At 37.5% G+C, this 25366-nt stretch overlaps 1 protein-coding gene across 8 annotated transcripts in view; it reads left to right on the top strand.

Moving 5' to 3' along the window:
* The window catches only part of PDE11A (phosphodiesterase 11A), a 405439-nt gene that overhangs the window by 92007 nt on the left and 288066 nt on the right, over window positions 1-25366 (top strand). For all 8 annotated transcript variants that reach the window (XR_012023877.1, XR_012023878.1, XM_072811251.1 and 5 more), the window contains one exon: window positions 2669-2827. Coding sequence is in view for 3 of the 8 variants with exons in the window: in XM_072811250.1 (XP_072667351.1) it covers window positions 2669-2827 (159 nt within the window). In the remaining 5 variants the exon portion in view is untranslated. The remainder of the gene's footprint in view (window positions 1-2668; window positions 2828-25366) is intronic.

Consider the following 25366-nt stretch of genomic DNA (forward strand, 5'->3'; position numbering starts at 1 on the left):
TCCCAAAGGGAATGGAGGAAAGTTGCCTCCATCTGTTGCTGGACTCTAGGGTAAAGAGAGCCCCAGCACTGGCCTGCATAACAAGCCAGCTTCTCCCAAATGCCCCAGAAGTTTGTGGCATTCCAGCTCCTTACCGAAATCTGACTGCAGTTTGTGGTGAGCTTTCTCCCAGGGACCCCTATTCTTATTGTGTCTCCAGGAATATTGAGGCTTACTGCCCCTCCTGCCATTCTGCCCTATTTCCCTGCTGAGCACTTTTCAGTCAGGGAAAACTTGGGTGCGGATTTTTAAAGTTCTCTCTTGTCCAGGACTCAGCTTTTGTGCCCCAACTTTCTGCTGCTCAGCTTTCGCACAGCTTGTCACAGCTCCCCTTTCCAGCCTGTTTGCCCGGCTTGCCCTGGCTCTCTTCCCCAACCTTTTTTTCTTCACCTTCTTACCTTGTCAGAGCGACCACTTTTCTCTCTGTGGCATTCCAGCTGTTCTCTCTTTACATCTCATGTCGAATTTGTAGGTTTTCAGACTGCTTTGAAAGTTACCTAGGTAAGTTTGTGTGGGACCAGATGAATTGAGGACCCCTACTCTTCCGCCATCTTGCCTCCTCCCGAGACCTAGTTTTGTTTGGATTTTTTTATTTCCCTCTCTCCTTCAGGGCTCTTCCCTCCCTAACTAAGGATTTAGAGTAGCTTCCATGAGTCCCAAGACCAGAACTTACTATGGAGTTTAAGCTCCTGTTCTTGTGATACTGAAGATAACACAGATTTTATCAGAAGGCCAATAATATTTGGTTTTGAGGCTCTGTCCACAACCAGTATCTCTGGACTCTTAGATGAAATTCATATCTCTAGATGGTGGTAGACAGGAGGGCTTTGTCATTTTTTAAGCCTCTTTTAAGAAAATATCAAAGTCATTGGGAGAAGCTTCACTTCACTCAGTCCCTTATTGAAGCAGTGAGCCTGGATCTCCTTATTATCTTCCTTGGAACATTTTTAGCCCTTGTTACCTTTTCAGGAGCCAGTCTCTTCTTTCTCTATCTTTTTCCTTCATCCATCCATCTTTCCCTCTCTCCCTCCCTCCCTCCCTCCCTTCCATCCCTCTCTTTCTTTCTTACCATTTGGAAAGAAGTTGAAGGTGTTGTGACATTTCGCACTAAAATGCCGTAGCATGTATATCCTTAAAAAAGAACGTGAAATCCTTGTTCATAGAGGAAAGTTGATGTTGATTTGAAAGCTTATGTTGATAAAATTATATTTCCTAATATAATGTCCATGTTCAACTTTCTTTAATTGTAACCCAACACCTAGAAATTGCATAACAATTTTAAAAAGGGAATCACACATTTTATTTAGATCCCAGGTCTCCTAATTCTTCTTAAGAGCAACCAGCACTGCTCCCATGGCCCTATTTTATTTTTATTTCAAATTTTTTTGCCTCTCACAATATTGACATATTTAAAGAGTGCAGGTCAGGCTTCTGATAGAATTACCGATAATCTGCATTTTTCTTAAGTTTCTTTTCCTGAATGGTCAGATTCATTTTACACTTTTGACAAGAATGCTATATATTTTTGTTGATGTATTCTCATCACATTACATCACATCAGAAGCCTGTGATATTTTGTCTCATTAGTGGTAATGCTAAGTTTGATCACTTGTTTCAGGTGATGTCCACCAGATCTCCTCATGATAAAGACATCTTTTTCTCTTTGAATTTAATAGGGAATCTTTGGGGTGATACTCTGATACTATGTGGATATTCTGTTTAACAACAATAGTGGCTTAGCATCCATTGGTGATCCTTGCTTGTATATATTATTATACTGGTAGTTGCAGAATAGATACTTATGTAATTTACCATTCCTTCTATATATTTTAAGAGGACATCCTATAAAGAAGTCTTTTGTCTCCTCCTTCCCCACCACACTATTTTGTTTTCATTTCCGTATTTTAAAAGTATCATAAGAGGCTCATAGGTTCTTTTTTCATGGGACATTTTGACTAGAAGTAAAGTAGTGCTTTTCTGCATATTTTTTCATTGTGCTTAACATGAATTTTTTAGGCCTTTTTCTTATATGATACTTCATAATCAATTGTCTATGTGAAATAACATATTTTAATAAGTAGCACAGTGTGGAGTTCCATTAAAAACACTTGCCCCTGAGGGGTGCCTGGGAGGCTCATTTGGTTAACCATCCAACTCTTGATTTGGGCTCAGGTCACAATCTCAAGGTTGTGAGATAGAGCCCCACATTGTGCTCCACAGTGGTCCCTGCGATAGGCATGGAACATGCTTAAAATTCTCTTTTTCCTTCTCCTTTTGCCTTTCCCCTTGCTTTGAGTGTGTGCTCCCTCTCTCTCTCTCAAAAACAAACAAACAAACAAAATCAAAACAAAACAACAAAAAGACACTTGCCCTTTCCCCAACTTTAAGAGATTGTTGTAGTCAAGTTTAAGTTCTTTCATCATTTACTATGGTTAACAACTGTGGTAGCAGTTTTTTTCATTTATCCTTCTTTGGTGACTTCAACATGAAATCAAATCTGGTATTGTTATTAAAAATTCATTGGGTAAAATTCCTAGTCATAAAATATCATATACAAAATTACACTTTTCTTCCTTTCTCCCTGATGACAATGCATATGCATTGAGTGCCCTCTCTGTCTTATTTTTAGGATCGAAGATTCAATGATGAAATTGACAAGCTAACTGGATACAAGACAAAATCACTATTGTGCATGCCCATCCGAAGCAGTGATGGTGAGATTATTGGTGTGGCCCAAGCGATAAATAAGATTCCTGAAGGTGCTCCATTTACTGAAGATGATGAAAAAGTAAGATTTCATGCCTTTTGTGACTTGTACTCTCCTTGGTCATTGATTGCTATTCTCCCAGAAAAGGACAAGAGTTGTGTGAATAGTTGTTGCATTAACCCATTCATGGATCAAAGAGCTTTTTCTATTGTTACACAAAATGTAGGGGAAGTTTTGGATATTTTGTAGAATGTGTTACAATTGAAAATAATCACTTCATCTTTTTCTTAGTTTACTTTTCATTGCAACCCTCGGTAGTATTCTTTCCCTGGTCTTTATCTTCTTTATAAGCAAGCTTTTTAATTGAGGATCACACCACCACCACACACGGCCCAAGGGAAGTTAGGGGCATGAGGAAGGTGACTGACTGGGTTTCAGAAACCTAGTACTTGCTTCTTGTGTTTCCTTTTTTTTTTTTTTTTTTTTTTAAGATTTTACTTATTTATTTGAGAGTTAGACTGAGTGAGAGAGAGAGAGAAAGAGAGAGAGAGAAGGAGCAGGGGGAAGGTGAGAGAAGAAGTAAACTCCTTGCTGAGCAGGGAGCCTGAAACGGGCTCCATCCTGGGACTCTGGGATCATGACGTGAACTGAAGGCAGACACTTAACCAACTGAGCCATGCAGGTGCCTGCTTTTGTGTTTTTATAACTACTATGAAGAATTGTTTACTTAGTTCTTATATAAGAATCTCAATAAAATGAATGTTATTTAGTTATAATTCCAAATTACTAGTACACTAGTACAAATTACTAAAACATTATTTTTGTCCCTGAAGAACTGTTGACTTTGGTGGAAGTAATGTACTTTTGTTCTGAAATCCTAAGTTCTTTCATCAGTAGTTTATTCACCGGCTCATATTAAAAGAGAGATTCTTTATAAAGCTGAAGTTTTTTCTGTCTTTGAAGCTCTTCATATTGAATAACATATGGTGGAATATTTATGAAATTTGTGGTAAAAGCAAATCTCAAATTAGTTTGATGACTGCCATACACCTATTTGATTAAAAAAGGCACTTTATAATTTAACCTTCTGGATGTGAGATTGCTATTTGCTAGTGCTAATTACTAATGCATTAAATAAATGCAAATGTTCTGGTACTAAAGGTCAGCATAAAATATGATTATAAGGAAACAAGATTTTTAAGTGAAGAGAGTCCTTTACTGAGGTCATATCTGTAGTTGAATTTGAATAACTCAAACCCCAGAAAATGTTTATAAACCCTTAGAGTGTGACAGGACCTCAGACAATTTCTTACCAATTCAGGGAAAACTACAGTGTGAAGGCACTTGTGTTGGGGCTGTAGAAGCCCAAAGATAAATCCCAAGTGTGTTATGCCATCCTGGAGCCAAACAAAGCAGAAGGCAAGATCATCAATAAGATGACCTAGAACGTGCTATAAATGCCTAGGAAAGGGAGGGTTAATCTCACTTGAAGAATGCAAAGAGGCTTCTTGGAAGAATGTAAAGAGGCTATAGCATTTGATCTGATCTCTCAAGAAAGCATAGGCTTCTATAAGACAGAGTCAGGTCAGAAGGTGAGGGCACTTAGGGATGTATGAATATAGGCTGCCTCACTTACTCTGCAAATATTTCCATAAAATGTACCAATAAAGCAAAAATGTTGTTTTGCGCATTTTGTCCCAAAGGTGATAGGGTCTTATAATAATGTGCCTCTTACAAGGATTCAGATAAAAGGACTAGGGTTTTGTGTTTTTCCAAACATAAAACTACCTGCCCATGATATCTCCCAAAGTTTAGTTTATGGATAGTAGTCCTGCCATCACTCTGCCTCCTTCATTTGAAAGGATCCTGTTATATATTTGATTATCATCTCTGATTATGCTTATGTTAGATTGGTTTTCTGGACTTATCTCAGTGGATTTATACTTGTGGCCTAGGGCTTTATGGATCTGAATGATTTATAGGAGAGGTCTGCACAGGGCTTTGTCTTGAACAGCATCAGTGTTTAGCTCTACTGAGAATGTGGGCTGGGACAGAGGTCCAACCCCACTAAGGACAAATGGGCCAGCTTTGGGTGAGATGCTTAATCTGTGACTCTCAGTTTTTTCCCCCGTCAACTATACTATTCACCATTTACAGCATGAGAATTAAAAATCGTAAGTTACAAATAGTTTTGTAAAAATATAAGAAACTAAGTAAATATAAAACATAAATTTTATTTTTAAGTTATCATTCTCCCAAGAATTTTAAATGTTCTTCTATATTTGTCACTTAGCCTCAGGCAACTTATTTCTTAGATTCAGCATCATTTGGGTATCACATTTGCTCCATGTGTTACATTTTTCTCCTTCGTAATTATCTCATGTGCCCACAGTAGAATTTTATTTTTTAGCCTCTATAATTCCCTCAACTGATTTAAAAACCCTACTCTAGTCTTACTTCTTGGATGAAGTTTTACCAGTTTAGGCAAGTTGATTATGTTCATGCAGGTGGCACTAGATGGTGAGTATTTTATCTCAACCTCTGTATCTGGTTATTGTTCTTTCCTGCAAGGATCCTATATATTATAAACAAAACAGAAGTGCTGAGGAAGAAAAGCAGAAAACAAAATCTTAGAAATGCTTAATGGGAAATAACATGATCTAGATACTTCTTTTAAATAAGCTAAGACATTGTGGCATAATGGCTGCATATAGGCCATAGCAGCAGTCTACCCTGGTTGAAACCCCATCTCTGCCATAGCCTATGTAATCTTGGGAAAGTTGCTTAGCTTTTCTGTGCTCCAATTTCCTCCTCTTGGAAAAGAGATGATAATAATAATACTTATAAGGCTATAAGAGGATTATATGAGAGAATACAGGGAAAGAACTTGGAAGAGTGTCTATAGTAAGTCCTTATAAAAAATTAGCTCTTGTTGACAGCACATTAGTACATGTGAGATATAGTCTAGTCTCAGTTTTAAAACTACCTCTATGTAAGCTGTCCTAAGTTTTAATTAAGGACAGCCTATGTATCAGTTCCACTATTGGAGTTACAAGGAAATGGGAGATATACTTCTTTATAAATTCACATTTCTCTTGTGTGATTGTTAATGCACACAATATTATACTTGGCACAAGTGAGAAAAAAGGTCTTGGCACAAGACTATGCTTATGCTAATTTGCATTCTACTTTTAAGAGTTATTTCTTACATATATGTCCACATGTGAATGTAGTCTACATTTGCCATTATTAGGGATTATAAAGTTTTTTTTTCTTTTTCTTTCTCTACCTAGCCTAGTTTGCTTAGTCATTGTCCTATTACTGGAAATTTAGGTTATTTCCAGTTTTTCACTAATTCAAATAGCCCCTGAATGAACATCTTGAACAAATTACCTTTTTCTTTTGTGTTATTTCCTTGGGGTATATTCCAAAGACTGAAATTACTGAGACAGAGGGCAAGAAAAGTTTTATAGCTCTCATTCCAAGAGACAGATAGCTTTCGGGAATACTGAGCCTATTTACAATAGTAGTAGCACGCCTATACCTCTTTTTTGCAGAGCCCTGCCAACTTTGTTCAGTTCCCATTTGAAAACTCAAATTAGTTTTCCTCAGTCTGCCGGGCAGGCTTCAGACAACCTCCTCCCACACTCACCAGTATAAACTTAAGCGACAGAAGTTTCAGTGTTGCCTGCAAGTGAGGAAATAAGAAAGGGAAATGGAAGCCCAGTAATCAGTGCTAGGTAGGGGGATCCAGATCAGATGGCCTTTGAGGCAGGTTCAAGTCTTTGACCTGCTAATTATTAGCTGAGTGACCTTGGGCAAGCTGTTCAATTTTTCTTAGCCTCAGAATCTCTGTAATAGTATTGTTGTGAGGGATAAAATAGATATAGCACTTACCAGTAAATGAAATTCATGAAATCTTGTCATCTCTTTCAAAGTAAAACTAAAATAATTTGAACCTTATTTGTTATTTTACTTCATATACATAACTGCTATGTCATCATTCATATGGGTAGTGATAAATTTATTGCATTTTTAGCATAATATGATTTGTATGTCCTGATATCTTATAATGTCAACTTCTGGAGACCATCAGCTGTATTTTATTTGGTGTAATTCCAAACATTTTGCAATATGAGAATCAGTAAGTGATTTGCCTGGGATAAAATGACAATCAAATGTGGTGTATTCATTTCTGGGCTATTTATATATCTAACATAATTGTGCATGGGATCATATTAGATTTCTTGAAAATTCTGTGCCTATATTTCAGTGGCTGGGCTGTATCTCATAAAGTTGATGGAAAAGCCTGGAAAAGTCATCAAAATACTTTCTCACCAACCCTTTCCTCATCCAATGCAAGGATCTTTTACCTGCCAGATGGTCATCCAGATCCTGCCTAAAAATTTCACTTTTAATGACTTTAAAATCATCATACTCTTTAATGTTCTTACATAATAGCAGTAATTTTATCAGCGGTGGTTAGAGTTTTGTGTGAAATAACAGTCTACCATAGGCACATATTAATAATTTAGATTACATACTGACAAATTACTAGTTCTGTAATTCACTTTGGAAGCACACAGAAAGGCAGATCACACAAAGGAGCTGACTGGAATTTCCTGGTTCACTTCATGGGTTTCTAGCAAATGTCCCTGTTCTTCAGTGATATGCATAAGCTAGCTGATTTAGGTGGTATGCCTATGCTCCTTGTATCCAATTAATTTGTCATTTTGTTATTCTTGGGTAAGTAGAGAGAGGCATTATTTTGCAGAATAAAATGAGACCTGGATGAGAGCAAACACTGGTAATCTGTCAAAATGCAGGGGCAGGCCAGATGAAACCTGGAATATGGAAATGAACATGGGCCCTTATCTGCCCTTTCAGTTTGCCTATACCTGGTCCTCAAAGGGGCCATTTCTTATTGCAGTGTTGCATAAAGACTATGTCTGTTGCATTCACTTTCCAACAGCCAACATATAAGCAGTTGTGGCTTGAAGTTCTTCAGCTCATCTCTACAGGGTTTCTTTAGTGTGTGGTCACCTCTCTCCAGCTCATAATTCAGAATGTTCAGCCATCCTGCCATTCTCCTTTGTGCCAGCATGTTCAGACACCCTGTAGAGCTGGGATGCAGCCAGATGAGCTTGGCTGCTGGGACTGGCCACATTCCAGAAATTTGTTATGGGTGACGCTGCCCTGCCAATTGATGTTGAGGATGGTGCACACGGATGATGCTTAATGAGACTTGCAGAAGCTGGAGTTTTGTTATTTGCAACAGGCCTGAGACTTACAGCCAAGTAAAGGGAAGGATGTGATAAGCTCTTGGCTTTACATTTTTAAGCTGTTCCTGATTGTGCAAAGGCGAATGTTTCAGATCCTGGTGAGATGTTAAGGGTGCAAAAGGTATCATAATTCATTTTGATGAAGGGGAGGGATATTGAATATCCTATCATGCTGATAGGGGTGACAAATTGGGGCCCAGAAGACTGAATGTGGCATAGAGGTGTGTGACTTGCATGGAATTTGACTGGCATAGGATTGATTTTTTTTTAAAAGTCTTTAGACTTGGCTGCAAGCTTTAGTTCTACCATAATATCCAATCCCCAAACAACTAGTCAGTTCCCCCAAATAACTAGTCAGTTTAATAAAATCAGCTAAATGGAAGCAAGAGCGACAGGTTTTTTTTTTTTTTTCTGTCATCTTCTGTAGAGTTAGTTTGTACACAAAGGTACTTTTCAAAAGTATTTTTCAAATAGTTATTATTTTTTTTCAGTCTCGTCGTATACATGACTAGTGGTATTGCAGTTCCACCAGGCAAGTTTATATGTTTTCTATTAATGCTCAGTTGTTTTTTGGATACTCAACTGCTAAATGAGCAGTGGATTAACATATTTTAAGAAGTGGCCTTTGTGTTCTTATCTCATTTTTCCCCTTTTCTTTTTTTTTTTTTTTTTTTTTATGATAGGCACACAGTGAGAGAGAGAGAGGCAGAGACACAGGCAGAGGGAGAAGCAGGCTCCATGCACCGGGAGCCCGATGTGGGATTCGATCCCAGGTCTCCAGGATCGCACCCTGGGCCAAAGGCAGGCGCTAAACCGCTGCGCCACCCAGGGATCCCCCCCTTTTCTACCTATATTCCAATTAAGTTAGATTCTCAAACCTCTGGCAATAAAATTATAATTAAAAATCAGTGTTTGGGGCACCTGGGTGGCTTAGTTGGTTAAGCATCTGACTCTTGATTTTAGCTTAGGTCATGATCTCAGGGTCATGAAATTAAGCCCTTTGTCAGGCTTGGGCTCAGTGTGGAGTTTGCTTGAGATTCTCTCTCCCTCTCCCTTCCCCTCCCCCCAGGGTCTCTCTCTCTCACTCTAAAAAAAAAAAAAAAAGAAAATAATAATACTAAAAATCAGTGTTTAGCAAAAAGGTTTTAGAAGTCCTGGCAGATGGCTCTTGATTTCAAATTATACTTGATCAATAAAATTTCAGTCCTAGAAAAATTTGGATTAAATCTCATAACTCGTTGATTGCAATACTTTATCTACATTTAAACTGTCTAGTCACTGCACTATTTGCCTTTTAACAGCCATTACCCAGGTTTCATATGATCACTGTGAAACGACAAGAGCTTTAGAGACTTATTTGTTCATGTTCTATGTATCCCCTGGACCCTGGACTCTATCTGCCTGAGAAATTCAGAAATAAACGAGATCTACCCAACACAGTCCCTGTCAGAACTCAGGTTAAACTTCAGGAGATTTTTCGTATTGGAGAAATATTGTTGTGGACTTCTAGCTCTATTCTCTGCCTCTTCCTTAGGCAGTCTAACTGTGGCAGAAGAAGGCAAGTCTACCTATTGGGACCATCCAAGGGGTTAACATTTGACAAAAAATGGTCACTCTGTCCCAGGTTTGGTATTGTGCTTAACTTATATTCACAAAAGTCTAATTACACAAAAGGCTCTTCTTTCTTATCCCTTTCTAAGGTTTAAATCCGAGTCTGACATATCAGATTTAAGTAGGAACTATTCTAAAAGAGATTATTGTTTGTTTTGAATAGTGGTTCCTGATATTTTATAGTGTAACATTTTTCTCAGATGTCCCCAATGACTGTTGTTAGATTTTTACTAATGGTTAATTTAGAAAATATATAGTGACCAGGGACGCCTGGGTAGCTCAGCAGTTGAGTGTCTCCCTTTGGCTCAGGGCATGATCCCCAGTCCAGGGATCGAGTCCTGCATCAGGCTCCCTGCGGGGAGCCTGCTTCTCCCTCTACCTATGTCTCTGTGTCTCTTATGAATAAATAAATAGAATTTTTTAAAAGAAAATATATAGTGACCAAAAATTAGGAAGTTAAAAAAAATCAGTAATACAACAATTGACAAAATGAAGACCAGTGCCTACATGGTGGATTTTATATTTCAGATGCAAATAATGCTTGGTATGCATGTAAATTTACAGTTCTCTTGCAAAAATTCTGATGTCATCAGATGTCTGATAATGCTAGCATTTGTAATTTCCTGCTTTCTTAGTTTCTCTTTTTTATATTTCTAAGAGTTACCAAGGAAATGATAAGTGCTTAGACGCAGCATCCTCCTTTCTGTCTCTTTCCATATACTTTGCAAAACCTTAGAGGGTAGTTTGCATTTAGCCAGCATATGAAATAGCAGGAACATGAAATAAATGAACTAAATAATTTACATGGCAATAACTGTTCCGTGCATAATGGAGAGAATTTTGAATGATCATTGATCTGAACATTTTTAGCAGCTGAATAGTGTTCCATTGTGTGGAGGAACCATTCACTCATTCACTACCGACTGAGTTTTGGGGGTTTTTTAAAAAAGATTTTATTATTTTATTGTTTTATTTAAGAGAGAGAGTAAGGGAGAGGGAGAGAAAATTTGAAGCAGATTAGCACTGCTAATCAGAGCCTAATGTGGGGCTCAATCCCATAATCACGAGATCATGACCTGAGCAGAAATCAAGAGTCGGATGCCTAACCCAATGAGCCACTGAGGTGCCCCTGAGTTTCTTCTTCGTAGACACGACTGTGTTTGAGGTACTGTTCCCAGTACTGGAGTTAAACTGATGAACAAGGCAGACAAAAATTCTTCCTCTCTCCAACTTTAATTTTTGTGGTAGAGACAGACAATAAACAAAGTAAATATGTAAGTGTATAGCATAACCTTAGGTAGTGATTCTGTATATAGTTTTTATAAGTTAGATAATTCTACAATTTTTTCTGTAGCTTTTACTTATATGAGTGTGCTTTATTAAGTCTAAGTGATATCAGAAGGGCTCACAATAAAATAGTGTTTTTACGTAGGGAGTGAGATTTGATCCAAAGCTCCTTCTCAAATAACTATGATACACTGTGATGGACTCTTCAGTCGAACTCCACGTGTTCGTATAAAATGTGTCTCCTGCTACACTGCCTTAGGTGCTGAACTTGAAATACAAGAAAGTGTTGTCTTTTTACTGTGCTTATCTCAAGTATCTTTGTGCTGCATCTGCTCATGAGTATCACGCTAGAATCATGGTATCAAACTACCATCAACTACACTGGAGACGTTAAGAGACCTTAAACCTGACACTGGCAGGCTGTAGATATATAGGACTGGACAGACAGGACTCTGGGGCATCTGGGAGGGAAAGGTCAGGGCCTGAGAAGAGTTCAGTACATTCTGATTTTCAGGGACCAATAATACATCTGTGGCTTTTACCAGCTTGGCAGGACATGAAATACTCTTATTAGTCAAGCCACTTCTAAAAGTGCAAAATGACGAAAAACTGTCACACAAACTCTATCTCTGATTTATCTGTGGCTTGGACACGGGAGAACGATATGCAGTCACAGACAAGAAATAAATAAGCACTTGTTGGCAGGAAGAGTTATTTCTAAAGAACTAGAACAGGATGTTGTAGATTCTTGGTTAGTTAAGACTTCAAATTAAGGCAGATTAATACTATGTCTTTTGAATAACTAGTTTAGTGGTATTGTCTGAATAAAACAGCAAGGTTTCTTTCTTTTTTTTTAAGATTTTATTTATTTATTCATGAGAGACACACACAGAGAGAGAGAGAGAGAGAGAGAGGCAGAGACACAGGCAGAGGGAGAAGCAGGCTCTAGGCAGGGAGCCTGATGTGGGACTTGATCCCAGGACCCCAGGATCACACCCCGGGCCAAAGGCAGGCACCAAACCGCTAAGCCACCCAGGGATCTCCCAGCAAGGTTTCTTTTTTTCACCTTAGAGGCTGAAATACTTGACTGGAAATTTTTTTTTTTTATTTTTCCTAATGCTGCTTTGTTTTTGTTTTTGTTTTTTGTTTTGTTTTGTTTTGTTTTTCTTTTTTTTTTTTTATTGGTGTTCAATTTACCAACATACAGAATAACCCCCAGTGCCCGTCACCCAATCACTCCCACCCCCTGCCCTCCTCCCCTTCTACCACCCCTAGTTCGTTTCCCAGAGTTAGCAGTCTTTACGTTCTGTCTCCCTTTCTGATATTTCCCACACATTTCTTCTCCCTTCCCTTATATTCCCTTTCACTATTATTTATATTCCCCAAATGAATGAGAACATATAATGTTTGTCCTTCTCCGACTGACTTACTTCACTCAGCATAATACCCTCCAGTTCCATCCACGTTGAAGCAAATGGTGGGTATTTGTCATTTCTAATAGCTGAGCAATATTCCATTGTATACATATACCACATATTCTTTATCCATTCATCTTTCGATGGACACCGAGTCTCCTTCCACAATTTGGCTATTGTGGCCATTGCTGCTATAAACATGGGGGTGCAGGTGTCCCGGCGTTTCATTGCATCTGAATCTTTGGGGTAAATCCCCAACAGTGCAATTGCTGGGTCGTAGGGCAGGTATATTTTTAACTGTTTGAGGAACCTCCACACAGTTTTCCAGAGTGGCTGCACCAGTTCACATTCCCACCAACAGTGTAAGAGGGTTCCCTTTTCTCCGCATCCTCTCCAACATTTGTTGTTTCCTGCCTTGTTAATTTGCCCCATTCTCACTGGTGTGAGGTGGTATCTCATTGTGGTTTTGATTTGTATTTCCCTGATGGCCAGTGATGCAGAGCATTTTCTCATATGCATGTTGGCCATTGGACTGGAAATTTTGAAAGCTTAAGTCAAATTCTTTTTTGATTTAAAGTAAAATTTAGGATTATTATCATTATAAGTAATATGGGGCACCTGGGTGGCTCAGCTGGTTAAGTGTCTGCCTTCAGCTCAGGTTATGATCCCCGGGTGCTGGGATCGAGCCCCCTAGTCAGGCTCCCTGCTGGGGTGGGGGTTGGGGAGTCTGCTTCTCCCTTTCCCGTTCTCCCTACTTGCTCTCTCTCTCTCTTTCTCTATGTCAATAAATAAATAAAATCTTTTTTAAAAGAAGAGTAATGCAAGCCTAATAGAGAAAATTTGCAAAGTACAAAAATAAAGGGAAACCTAAAATCACCCATAATCCTAACTTTCAGAGATAATTGTGTTAATATTCTTGGTGTATTTCCTTATATTCATTTATTTTTGCCTATAAATGAAGATATCTGTCCAAATTTGTATCACATAGTGTACCTGGTATTTTATCATGCTTTAAACAATTCCTCAAAGGGGTAATTCATATGCTTGCATTATGTTCTACCGTGTAATTATATAATAGTTTATTTAATCTTTTTTTCCCCCCTCAGCATTTAGGTTGTTTTCAAAATCATGTGCTGGGCACCTGGGTGGCTTAGTTAGTTGAGTGGCCCCCTCTTGATTTTGGCTCAGGTCATGATCTCAGTGTCCTGGGATGGAGCTCTGCATGGGCTTCACACTCAGTGGGGAGCTTGCTTGGGGATTCTTTCGCTCCCCCTCCCTTTACTCTTGCCCCTGCTCATGTGTGATCTCTATCTTTCTCTCTCTCAAATAAATAAATCTTTTTAAAAAAATCATGTTCTAATAAAATTACAACAAATACATTTCTTTATAAATAAAACTTAGATTCTTTCTTAGGATAGCGATATTAGGTTGCTGTTTTATAAGTCAAAAATATTGGTAATTTTCTATGGTTCAAACTGACAGGGTTACTGGGTCAAGGAGCTTGAACATTAGTAGTTTTTTACAACAACCTTATTGTGGTACAATTTCATGTCATGCAATTCATTTACTTAAAGCATACACTTAAGTGGCTTTTAGTATATTTGTAGAGATGTGTAACTGTCACCACACCCAATTTGAGAAAATTTTCATCACCCCAAAAGAAACCCCATACCCATTAACAGTCATTCTCATTTGCCCCAGCCCTCTCAGTCTTAGGCAACCACCAATGTACTTCCTGTCCTTATGGCTTTGCCTATTTTGGGAAATTCATATAAAGGGAATAATACAAAATCAGTGACAGGCTTCTTTCACTTAGCATAACATTTTCAAGACTCATCTGTGTTGCAGCTTGTATCAGCAAGTTCCTTCATCTCTTTTTGTGGCTGAATAATACTCCGTTATATGGATACACCACATTTCATTTATCCATTCCTCAGTTGATAGACATTTAGGGTATTTGACTAGTATGAATAATGCTGCTATGAGCATGCTGGTTTTCATATTTCTTGGATATGTACCTAGGAGTGGAATTGCTGGGTCATCTGGTGGCTCTAATGTTCAACCTTTTGAAGAACTACCAGTCTCTTTTCCAAAATGGCTGCACTATTTTACATTTCTACCAGCAATGTATGAATGTTCTAATTTTTCCACATCCTTGCCAATACTTCTTATTATCAGTCTTTTTGACTACAACCATCCTAGTGGTTTTGAAGTGGTATTTCACTGAGGTTTTGATTAGCCTTATCCTGATGGCTAATGATAGTGAACACTTTTTCATGTGGTTCTTGGTGGAAAATTTATTTTTAAGGCTCGTGATAAATTTGACCATTTTTCTCTCCAGAAAATGGTGTTACTTTATGATGCCAGTAGCCATATATCAACTCATTGAAACTTTAGCAGCTTCAAAGTTATAATTTTTAAAAATTGCATTCTTTTAATTTCTAATTTCACTTTATTTCCACTCCTTTGATGTATTGTGTGTGTGTGTATGCATTCCACAAGGAACTAATTAACCATTGATCTAAGTTAATCATTTTTTTAATTAGAAAAAAGATTAGGGCACCTGGGTGTTTCAGTCAGTTAAGTGTCCAACTCTTCAGCTCAGGTCACAATCTCATGGGTTGTGAGATCAAGCCCTGCGTGGGGCTCTGTGCTCAGTGAGGAGTCTGCTTGAAGATTCTCTCCCTCTGCTCCTCCCCTTACTCACATGTTCATACTGTCTCTCTCAAATAAATAAATAAATCTTAAAAAAAAAAAAAAGAAAGAAAGACTAGCATGAAGCAAACTGACCTAAGCCAGTTGGGCCACGCACAACTATTAGGTTGCTCATAATAGTACCTAGGTACATCATAATAGTTGCCAAAAAGTTTTCAGTAAGTAGGAGTTGACTACTAACCTATTAATTTATTCCTTGGTTTTAATGAAAGGAGATCTCAGACCAAATTCTGCTTCATATAAAGACATTTATTTAAACATAAACTTACTGACAAGTCAGGTCATATAGTACAGACACTGTTCAGTAAGGTGTACGAAGTCCAGGTTCTCTTAATTTTAGTTGATCAAAACACCACTCACAATATCTTAGAAACAGAATCTGGTTGCTCTTATGGACATCAGGCAACCAGAATCCTTTGACTGAATGGCAGGATTGGACAGCCTCAGGATCCATTCCTATGGATACAAGTTTAGAACTTGCTAGATTTTTATACCTTATTAATACAAAGGTTGGCGGGGGGGACGTCTCTAGAATACTGTTACCAATATCCATATCCTGGATACCACTAATTTCAGTAATTACTGTCCATGTCTGATATCCATTGTACTGATTAATAAGCTATTAATTTCACCAGTGAAAGTCCATTTTAACATTAGCAAAGCACCATGCTGTTGATGGCAGATAAAACTCTCTGGATCCCTTGTAATAGCCACATTTGGAGTATGGCTTTCTGATTATCCCTGGAGGGTGAATTCTTGATAGGACAGCTGTGGGTTCCTCAATGACATATTAAGCCTGCCCTGCTTCATGTGCACATATAATTTCACATTATCTTTGCTAGAGAAAAAGCAAATTTTAGACTTCAAGATCATGGAACATCTCTCAGTCTTTGTTTTTTTCTTAGAAAGAAAACAAGAAAATAAAGAAAACCATTTATTGCCTATTCTGTGATAAGTACTCTGCATACATTATCTCATTTAATCCCCAACAACCCTGTGGAGATCCTCATTTTATGGATGGGAAAACTAAATGTGGGAGATTTTAATAATGTGTCCAGTATCTCTTGGTTTGTAAGTAACAGAGCTGGGCATCATCTCTATTTGTCCCTGTTCTTATAGCATGTTGGAATGCTTGGCAGATGTTTATTTTCCTATTACGTCATCTTCACTTTGGAGACTCATGAATACACCTGATGTACATGCATAATTGGTTAAATAAAATGTGAGATTCTGCATATTTAATAAATTTCAGGGAGAGTATATGACTGAGTAAAACATAATTTCTAAATTATATTTCTGGAGGCATTCTGGCCTTTTATAAATATCTGTAACCAAGTTTGAGTTTTATGTCCATAAGAAAAATAAAAACACTACAGACTGAAGAGTTAGGAATTATTAAAAAATAACGATGGCTTTGTATACATACAACTATTAAGTAGATGATTTAATATTTTCCTTTTATTCCATTTTTGTGTTTCACTGACAAATAAAACATTTTACATTTATGGTTTTTAATGTATTTTTCCCTCCTGGGGATGAAAAGGAGGTGAGGATAAGTCTAACTGTAGTTTTCTTGTGCTTTCTGCAAGTCAGAATTTACAAATAGTGTTCAGTATCACTGAGCAGAGAAATGAGGTGTTCCACTGAATTATCTCCACCTTAGAGGATTTTTTTTAATATTTAGCAAAATTATGGAGTATGCTGCTTAAATGAAGCTATATTATATTCTTGGAGAATTTTAAATAGAGTATAAGGTGACTTGGTAGCATACTTCATAATTTTAATTTTAAATAATATATTGATTTTAAAAATATACTTGGATACTTATTTTTTCCTTTTTTTTTATATTGGAGGTAGAAATGAAGCCATTTATTTTTGTCATTTTCCATTATTTCCCTTTATTTCTCCCACATGTGCCCTGGATAATATCCTGGCTAGATATGATTGTAGGCTATTTTCACTAGCAGATTCTGATTCCATTGCCAATCAGCAACAATAGGAACATTGTCCCTACCCCCCTTCATATTCTGCACACTCCATTTAGAAATGAGAAAAAGTCTCAAAGGTTGGCATTACTATATTACCAAAGCAGGCAGCAAAGTCCCTCTGGGAAGGCCCTGAGCTGGAGTGAGAGCATGTTAAGAGGGGGAGGAAGTAATGAACACTTTTGAAAAATGAGGTTATGTAAGTTAGAGCTGCCTAGAGATGCTCTGAAGGTCTATTAGACACAGTTCTTGAAAGGGGGTTTAAATGAAACTAAATGCAATAACAAAACTCTCTCACTGGAGAGGATTTAAAATGATTCCTCAGAATTAATTGACACTATCAGAAGGCTGGAACATGCTTGTCTGCCTGGGAAGTGTGTTTGGTGTTTTGGAAGAATCACCTTCTATGGCATATAATAAGTGACTGGGAGATCAATACCTTTTCTGTAAAGGTGCCATCTAGTTGATAGCACTGGCTAATGAAGTCCACCATGGCATCTGTGAAGCCTTAACTCCATCTTCAGTGCTTGATTATTTGATATACTTCACTTCCCAAACCTATCCATATCTGTGTTCTTTCTTTCTGTCTCTTAAAAAAAAACAGCATTTCTAGTTAATTTTGCAAATCCTTTAAAACTGACCTCAATTTTGTTTGTCAGGATTTCTCAATGATGCCTCTGGTTTAATGTAACTGAAATTTGTTCTAGGCATTTTGTCCAATTTTCTATTTCTAAACCCAGAATAAGCATTCAGTGTAAGCTGTGAATCATTCTCCCCTGTCATGAAGACAGAGAATCACAGTCCTCGGATGAACCTTTAAGTGTCCATTGCTCCTTTTCGTGTTTGGCTGTAGATTTATTTTAAGATCTCAACTTAGCAATTTGGCACAGTACTTCCATGATTTGGATAGTCAGACATAATGGGAGTTTGCTGTTACTATTCTCTTTAACCTTTTACTCTAGATCCAGAATGACCTCGTTTTAAGATTTGGTTCTGATACTTGTGGTTTGTTGCCAAGAGAGTTTCCATTGCTTTAGCTCTGAAGACTCATCCAGTTGAAAACAAAACTGTAGAAATTATGGCAAACCTCTGGTTTGCAGCATGGATTTCTTAAGTAGAAGAAAACTGGAAACCCAACTGTTTCATCCTTTCTTGTCTTCAAACTGTTGCCAGGGGGAAGATTATGCACAGATCATTGGATTAAGCAAGGGTTATTGTTCACCCTGCCATCCACAGAGTAATAAGTCATTCTCCATGAAATTATATCTTCACTAGGACCAGTATAGAAAAAATAGTTCTATTTGTGTTGGAAGTACATGGTCAGAACCATTTACCTGGAAGATGATCCTTCACAATTATTCCCAGAAAAATACTTTGGAAAAATACTCTCTGCTCTTCATGGTTCAATGATGTAAAGTGTTTGTACTGAACTTGTTATGGGCTCTAAAGGCAGATCGCTTATCCTACAGATAGACCTGTGGTCTGTGCTATATTTAGTACGACAGTCAACTGGAAGATGGCACGATACCTGCCAGTTCATTCCATTTACTCTCTTAGAAGTTATCAGCAGCATCTATCATTACAATAATGCCAAAATTTACATTTGCAGATATTTTAATATTCACACATATTTAATCCATTTGATTCTCTCAATATTCTTATGAGATAGGTAAGACAGTTGTTGAATTTTTTATTACAGATGAGGTAACTGCAGTCTGATTCATCTAGCAAGAAATTAATAAAGGAATTGGGACGTCAACGTGCTTTCCTCTCCTTGCATTTTTTATAAACAGTGCATTGACTATTCCCACTACTTAGAAAGAGGAGAACTCAGAGTAAAGAGTACACATTGGGTTAATTGTAGAAATTATGCCATTTAATATGCCACAGCGTACAGCAAATGAATCAGTAGGAGATGGAAGGTCATAACAATGAAATCACAGTTCTTCATGTCTGATGAACAATGAGTTGTTAAAGAGGTAAAAACAACAGAAGAATCTTATCTGATAAATCCTCATGGAAAATTATTAAGAACCATCTGCTTTTAATGTGTAAAACTCATAGAAAGCAAAGATACCTGAGAAATTATTTTCTTCAAACTTTCATTTTATAACTTAGAGAGAGAAAAGTTCAGATATTTCAAATGATTTGCCCCAGATTACACACTTTGAAAATGACAGAGCTAAGAGTTGAATCTGTATCTTTTTAAAATATTTTTTATTTGTCTATTTGAGAGAGAACAAGAGACATTACAGAGGGAGAGGGAGAAGCAGACTCCCTGCTGGGCAGAGAGCCAGATGCAGAACTGGATCCCAGGACCCTGTGATCATGACCTGAGCAGAAGGCAGACACTTAACCAACTGAGCCAACTAGGTGCCCCTTAAATCTATATCTTCAGACTTCAGTGTTCCTGAGCTTTACTCTGTGCCATGCTGATGTTTTGCTGCCTATGGGCAGAGGATCAGACAACAGTGATGGTCCCATTAAACTCTGTTACCCTGGTGGGGACATCACGTGAGTACCCTCATTTTATGGGTAAGAAAATCCTGATTGAAGAGCATTTCCAGAAGCAATTAGTATGTCAGTAGTGTAATGTCTCCCAAGTGCTCCTTGCCTGTCTTCTCACAGATGTAGGAGCCTATAGTGTTTCTGCTTTCACAATGAAAAGGATTTGTGGAGAATCATTTCTACATTTGAGCTGCAAGTACTGAGAATGAAAAAAAAAAAAAAAGAATCTCTATTTTCCAGCCAATATTGAAGTAAAGTACATATTGTCATGTTCTATAACAATCTCAGTCATACTAGAATCGCAGCAAAATTCTTACATGAGATTCTAGACTGGCACAGTTTTGACAGTCTTAAGCTGATATTTGGATAGAGCAATGTTATATTATGTCAAACTGAGGAATCTTCAGAACTTTGGTATGAAGTCAGTAATTGGCTTGGCTTAAGAACTTTAAAAGGGGCTACAATTATTGAACTATATACTGAGATTATTGATTTTTTGATAGTTACAATGTATTTAAGAGTAAAAGGAATCTCTGGAATAAAACTATAGGGAACGTACTCTTAAAATGGTAAGAAATAGAAAATATTGGTTAAAATGGGTTTTGAGTAAGTAAGAGGCACAGGTTTATTGGAAAGGCAAATAGTATGAATGATGGGAATATTTTAGTAACTTCTCTTTATCATCTCACTAGATAAAACATTTTGTTTCCAGCATTTTTGATGCAGGTATTTTGACAGAATTTAAGTCAGAAGACACCCTGGAATCTTTCTACTTTTAGCCCCCATCCCAATTCTGGGCAATTTTTACTTTCCACTTTATTAATCTATATACTGTTAGTGAACTTTTAAACTTTGGGTTTGTATTGCTTTTTTTTGGAATGAATTTTTTTTGGCTGTATCTTATTGTTTTGATATATTGCTGGGTTTGGTTACCACTTGATAAATGGGATTGGTCTATAGGTTTTTCATACTATTTTTTTAAAGATTTTATTTTTACGTAATCTCTACACCCAATGTGAGGCTCAAACTCACAACCCTGAGATCAAGAGTCAAGCACTCTACTGACTGAGCCAGCCAGGTGCCCTTTTATATTATTTCTAATTCTACTTTTTTTATTGACTATTTAGGCATATTATTTTAAATTTAGTAAAAGGTAAAATATTATTTAGTCTATCATAATTGGGAAGTGCCAGAGAATTATCAGATACTCCCCCAAAGCATTATTATAAGTAAGTTTTACACTAAATGTAATGTGATTACTTACAGAAGAGTTAGAAATTTGATTAGGGTCTCCTGTGCAGTCTGAAGCTGACAATGAGAGATTTTATTATGACCCAAATGTCCTTCCCTCACCTCTCTAGTACGTACCCAACTGAAAAGGAAACTCGGGAAACTTATAGGAAGAAGATAATGCTTTTCCTTTCGGTAGATGTTTTGCAGCATTTAAATATTCATGGCATCATAAAAATCTAGGAGAGTCCTATCTTGACTGGCCAAGAAGATAAGTTGGATGACCCTTTCTACAGTTTGTTTTATGGAAACAATGCATATATTTTCATTTCCAAATGTAAGACTATCTATTTTAAATATTTTTCTGTTTTTTTTAAGATTTTATTTATTTATTCATGAGAAACACACACAGAGAGAGAAGCAGAGACACAGGCAGAGAGAGAAGCAGGCTCCATTCAGGGAGCCCGATATGGGACTCGATTCCGGGACTCCAAGATCATGCCCTGGGCCGAAGGCAGGCCCTCAACCGTTGAGCCACCTGGGCATCCCATATTTTAAATATTTTTTCAAACTATCCTCTCAAACTTTCAACTCTGAAAATCACTGCTGTAAATTTCTACAGTAAAAATCTTAAGTTGTATTTTTGATCAACCACATGACTTAAAAGGAAAAAATGTCGCCATTGTAACTTTAAAGGTGAAATTACAATGTCTGAGATGCAGAAAACTCAAGACACAAGTGAGTTCTCATTAACTGTTATTTGATTGGAATAATTCATGTTTCCTTCTTGAGATGAATGCATGGTTACTAACCATATGTAGTTTGTACTAGGTCAAGTTACCTTCATCTGCACCTACCTCCATTGGTGCTGGGATATAGTACACCAGAGAAAGAATGTCTGTTTTGCTTATAAATATAATATAATTTTACATAATTTTTAAAGCTGAAATTATAGTAGTATATATTTTAGCTTGGAACAAAATGTCACACAGTTGATTTTCTCTCTCTTTCTTTCCCCTCCCTCCTTCTCCATCTTATTCCTTAAAGGATTTGAGACAACTGATGGGAAATATTGGAATATGAAGAAAAGACTCATTGCCCGATGAAGCAATGAGCTGGAAGTTCTCTAGGGTTCTTTTTTCTATGCAGATTTTGGGAAACATAGGACTATAAGCTGTGCTTGGATGCAGTGGTAATTTCTGACTACATTCAGTCTTGACCAGAATGTGTCATTGATCCACCATCTTTCTGGCATGGAGTGGAGCTGGAATATTCTAGTGTCTCCTAGTATTGAGAGAGATCCTCCTAGGTCAGATTGAAGGAATCTCAGACCAGGAGCAGTGACTTATTGAGAATGCACAGAACAGATAACACTATTCAAGGAGATAAAACATTTTTGTGATCTGCCAACCAGGAAAGCTGCTCTCTCAAAGTGGGGAAATTCATCGACATAATGAAGAACCGTGTTTTTTTTTTCTTTAAAGATTTTATTTATTTATTCATGAGAGAGAGATTGAGAAAGAGAGAGAGAGAGAGAGGCAGAGACACAGACAGAGGGAGAAGCAGGCCCCATGCAGGGAGCCCGATGTGGGACTCAATCCTGGGACTCTGGGATCACACCCTGACTCAAAGGCAGACGCTCAACCCCTGAGCCACCCAGGTGCCCTGAAGAACCTTGTTAATATTACTGTTAGGATTTTGGCTCTAGTGGATCAGTTAGTTGATCCATTTATCCACCATGTAAATGGCATAAATCCCTGATTTGTGCATGAAGGAATTCATAGGAAAAAAAACCCATCCTCTGTTTTACAGAGGAAATGAGCTTTCATTTCCTTTTTTATTTATAGCTTGCTTTGGGGTGTGATAGGAAGATTTAGCTCTGGGGAGAGAATTACTCTGAACTTCATTCATTCTGTGCTATGGAAAATAGCTTTTTCTCATGACCACATCAAGGATTGATACTGCTTTAGGAAACAGCTTTTTGCATCTCCAGTGAACTGCGTATCTTTGTTGAAGCAGAGTGAATTGCTCGTATTGTCATTCTTATGTATTTTATGTTGTAATAGAGGCACTAAGGCTATTGATTGCTTTAGACTCTCTGATGGATGCTGAGGATCATATAACAGCATGTTGCCCAAAACAAGTGAATCAGACTCTGAGCTCACCAAAGTTCAGCAGGCAAGCCTATTTTCCCATCCTTTCTATCATACTGAAATTTTGCAAGCAGAAGTGATGTATTTTTATGTACAGAAAATACACTATCCGTGGTGTAGCTGAAAGACTGGTTGGTTTGAGCAAGGAAAAAATAATGGGGCAACTGAAGACCTCAAGAAGATTTCAGAGTCTCTAACTTCAGTATATCTCTTGCCCACACACTTGTTGTAAGAATGGGCTTTTTCCACAGCTGCTCTCTGTGAACCCTAGCTTGACTTGCCCCTTGATGTCCAGCACTAATTCTTGTCTTAATCCCAGAGCCACAGACATGGGCTCCCACACGGGAATAGACTTAGACAATTCAGACTCTGTGGCTAGTGCCACTATAGAATTTGTAGGCGCCAGTGCAAAATGAAAATGCTTTGGCCCCTGTTAAAAAGGCATTAAGAATTTTAAGCCTGTGACAATAGAAAACGTTAAACCAAGCTCAGGATTCCTCTAAGTATAGGGTGCTGTGTGACTGCACAGATTGCATGCGTAAGAAGCTGACCTAGCTCATTGGTCTGGAAATACAGAGAAAGAGGGATCTTCTTTCAATCTACAGAGTTTAGAAAGCAGTAATAGAATGGATATAAGTTTTGTTTATAACATCCCAGAAAATTAACCTTAAGGAAACCATTGAAGTTCCAAGGTGGTGATGATAGCTTACGTTCCTTTATATAGTAGGAGCAAACTCCTTTTTCTCACAAGTTTCACTGGGTAGTTTGAAGAGTTATTTGTGCCAGCCTCAAGGTCATGGAGGCATTGAGAGGTGACTCCTGATGGTTCAGTTTGGGTACAGGTGACATTGTCAAATGCCTGGGATAATCATCGAAGGCTAAAAGTCAGTGTTTTGTTTATGGCTCCAGACCTGTTTTGCTTTAATTAGAGCTTTAGAGGGAAGATTCTCACAAAACTTAGAAGAGATGAGAAAACGTCACCTCAAAAGATTTGGTATGTGGCAGTGGTGGCACCCAGTGACTTCTCTTAACTCACTAGAAATTATGTTTGTAGTTACTCTTCTCACTAGAGATTAAATTTACACAGGTGATCAGCTTTTCATGGATGGTCTGTGACAATGGAGGAAAAAACATTAACTTCTCTGAGGGAATGTTCTAGAGCCATTGAAAAGCTAGTAAAAGAATATTGCCTGGTTCTTTTTGCAATAACACACAGTATTAAGCAAAAAATAAAAACATGTAATAAATGATAAAAATTAAAACACAACAGAGAAATTTCTCTTTTTTTAAGATTGTATTTTATTTGAGAGAGTGAGAGAGAGAACAGGAGCAGGGCTGGGAGTGAGGCAAAGGGAGAGGGAAAAGCAGACTTCGCATGAAGCAGGGAGCCTGATGATGTGGCTCCATTTCAGGATCCTGAGATCATGACCTGAGCCAAAGGCACTTAACTGACTGAGCCACCCAGGCACCCCCACAACAGAGAAATTTCTTCTCAAGTTCTATAATAAGAAAGTAAACCTTATATTTTTTTAAATTAAAGTCAATTTGCCAAAATATAACACCCAGTTAGACCTTACCTTTTTAATGCAATAGTTACACATAGAATATTAATTTCTAAATAAAATAATTCTAGACAAGTCTATCTTCTTTTTTTTTCCCTTCCATTTTCTATTCAACTAGCAGTTAAATAAAACATTTATTTCTGATGAGAAAAAATAGCTCATGCAGGGATATAAAAGTAACATTTACAGAGTGGTTCACTGTGTTGGACTCCTTTATATGTAGCATCTCTATTTTATGTGACTACCCAGGTTGCTATGTATCATTACACGTAGAGATAAGGAAAGTTTGGTTCAAAGAATAAACATTTCACTAACGGATGTTCCTTGGAATAGTGATTCTGTAAGTTATTCTGCGTTAGTGGAATACTTGGGAAAATAATTGATTTTATCCAGCATTAGGGAAGATGAGGGAACTTGGAGTATGTAATTGACACTTCTGAGGCCCTTGGTCTCTACCCTTTTCCCTCTTCTTCCCCATGAGGTTTATCGAGGGTTCTGTGGCCCTCAGTACTGACTGTAGGAAAAGCTGCTCTCAGAAAACAGTGAAGAAAATAGTATGCTCTATAGCATCGTAGACATCTGTAAGCTGGTGGGGCTGTACTTAGGGGCCAGAGGGTCTTCATGGAATCTCTGAGATTTTACTAGGTAAGCAGATTTACCTGTTGATACCAATGTTTGTTTGCAAACATATTCAGAGGGTGTAGTTTTAGGAATGTTTGTTGAAAAAAATTGGATACTACATATTATATTCAGCTTTCAAAGTTAATATTCTAATTTCTAGGCTTTGAATCCATTATCAATTATAGTTCTTTCAGTAAAATCAGTGTTATTTTAAAATTATTGTGTAGTCTGTAAATCTGAAAGATATGACT

Source organism: Canis lupus, chromosome 34 (assembly GCF_048164855.1).
Source record: "Canis lupus baileyi chromosome 34, mCanLup2.hap1, whole genome shotgun sequence".
NCBI classification, from domain to species: Eukaryota; Metazoa; Chordata; class Mammalia; order Carnivora; family Canidae; genus Canis; species Canis lupus.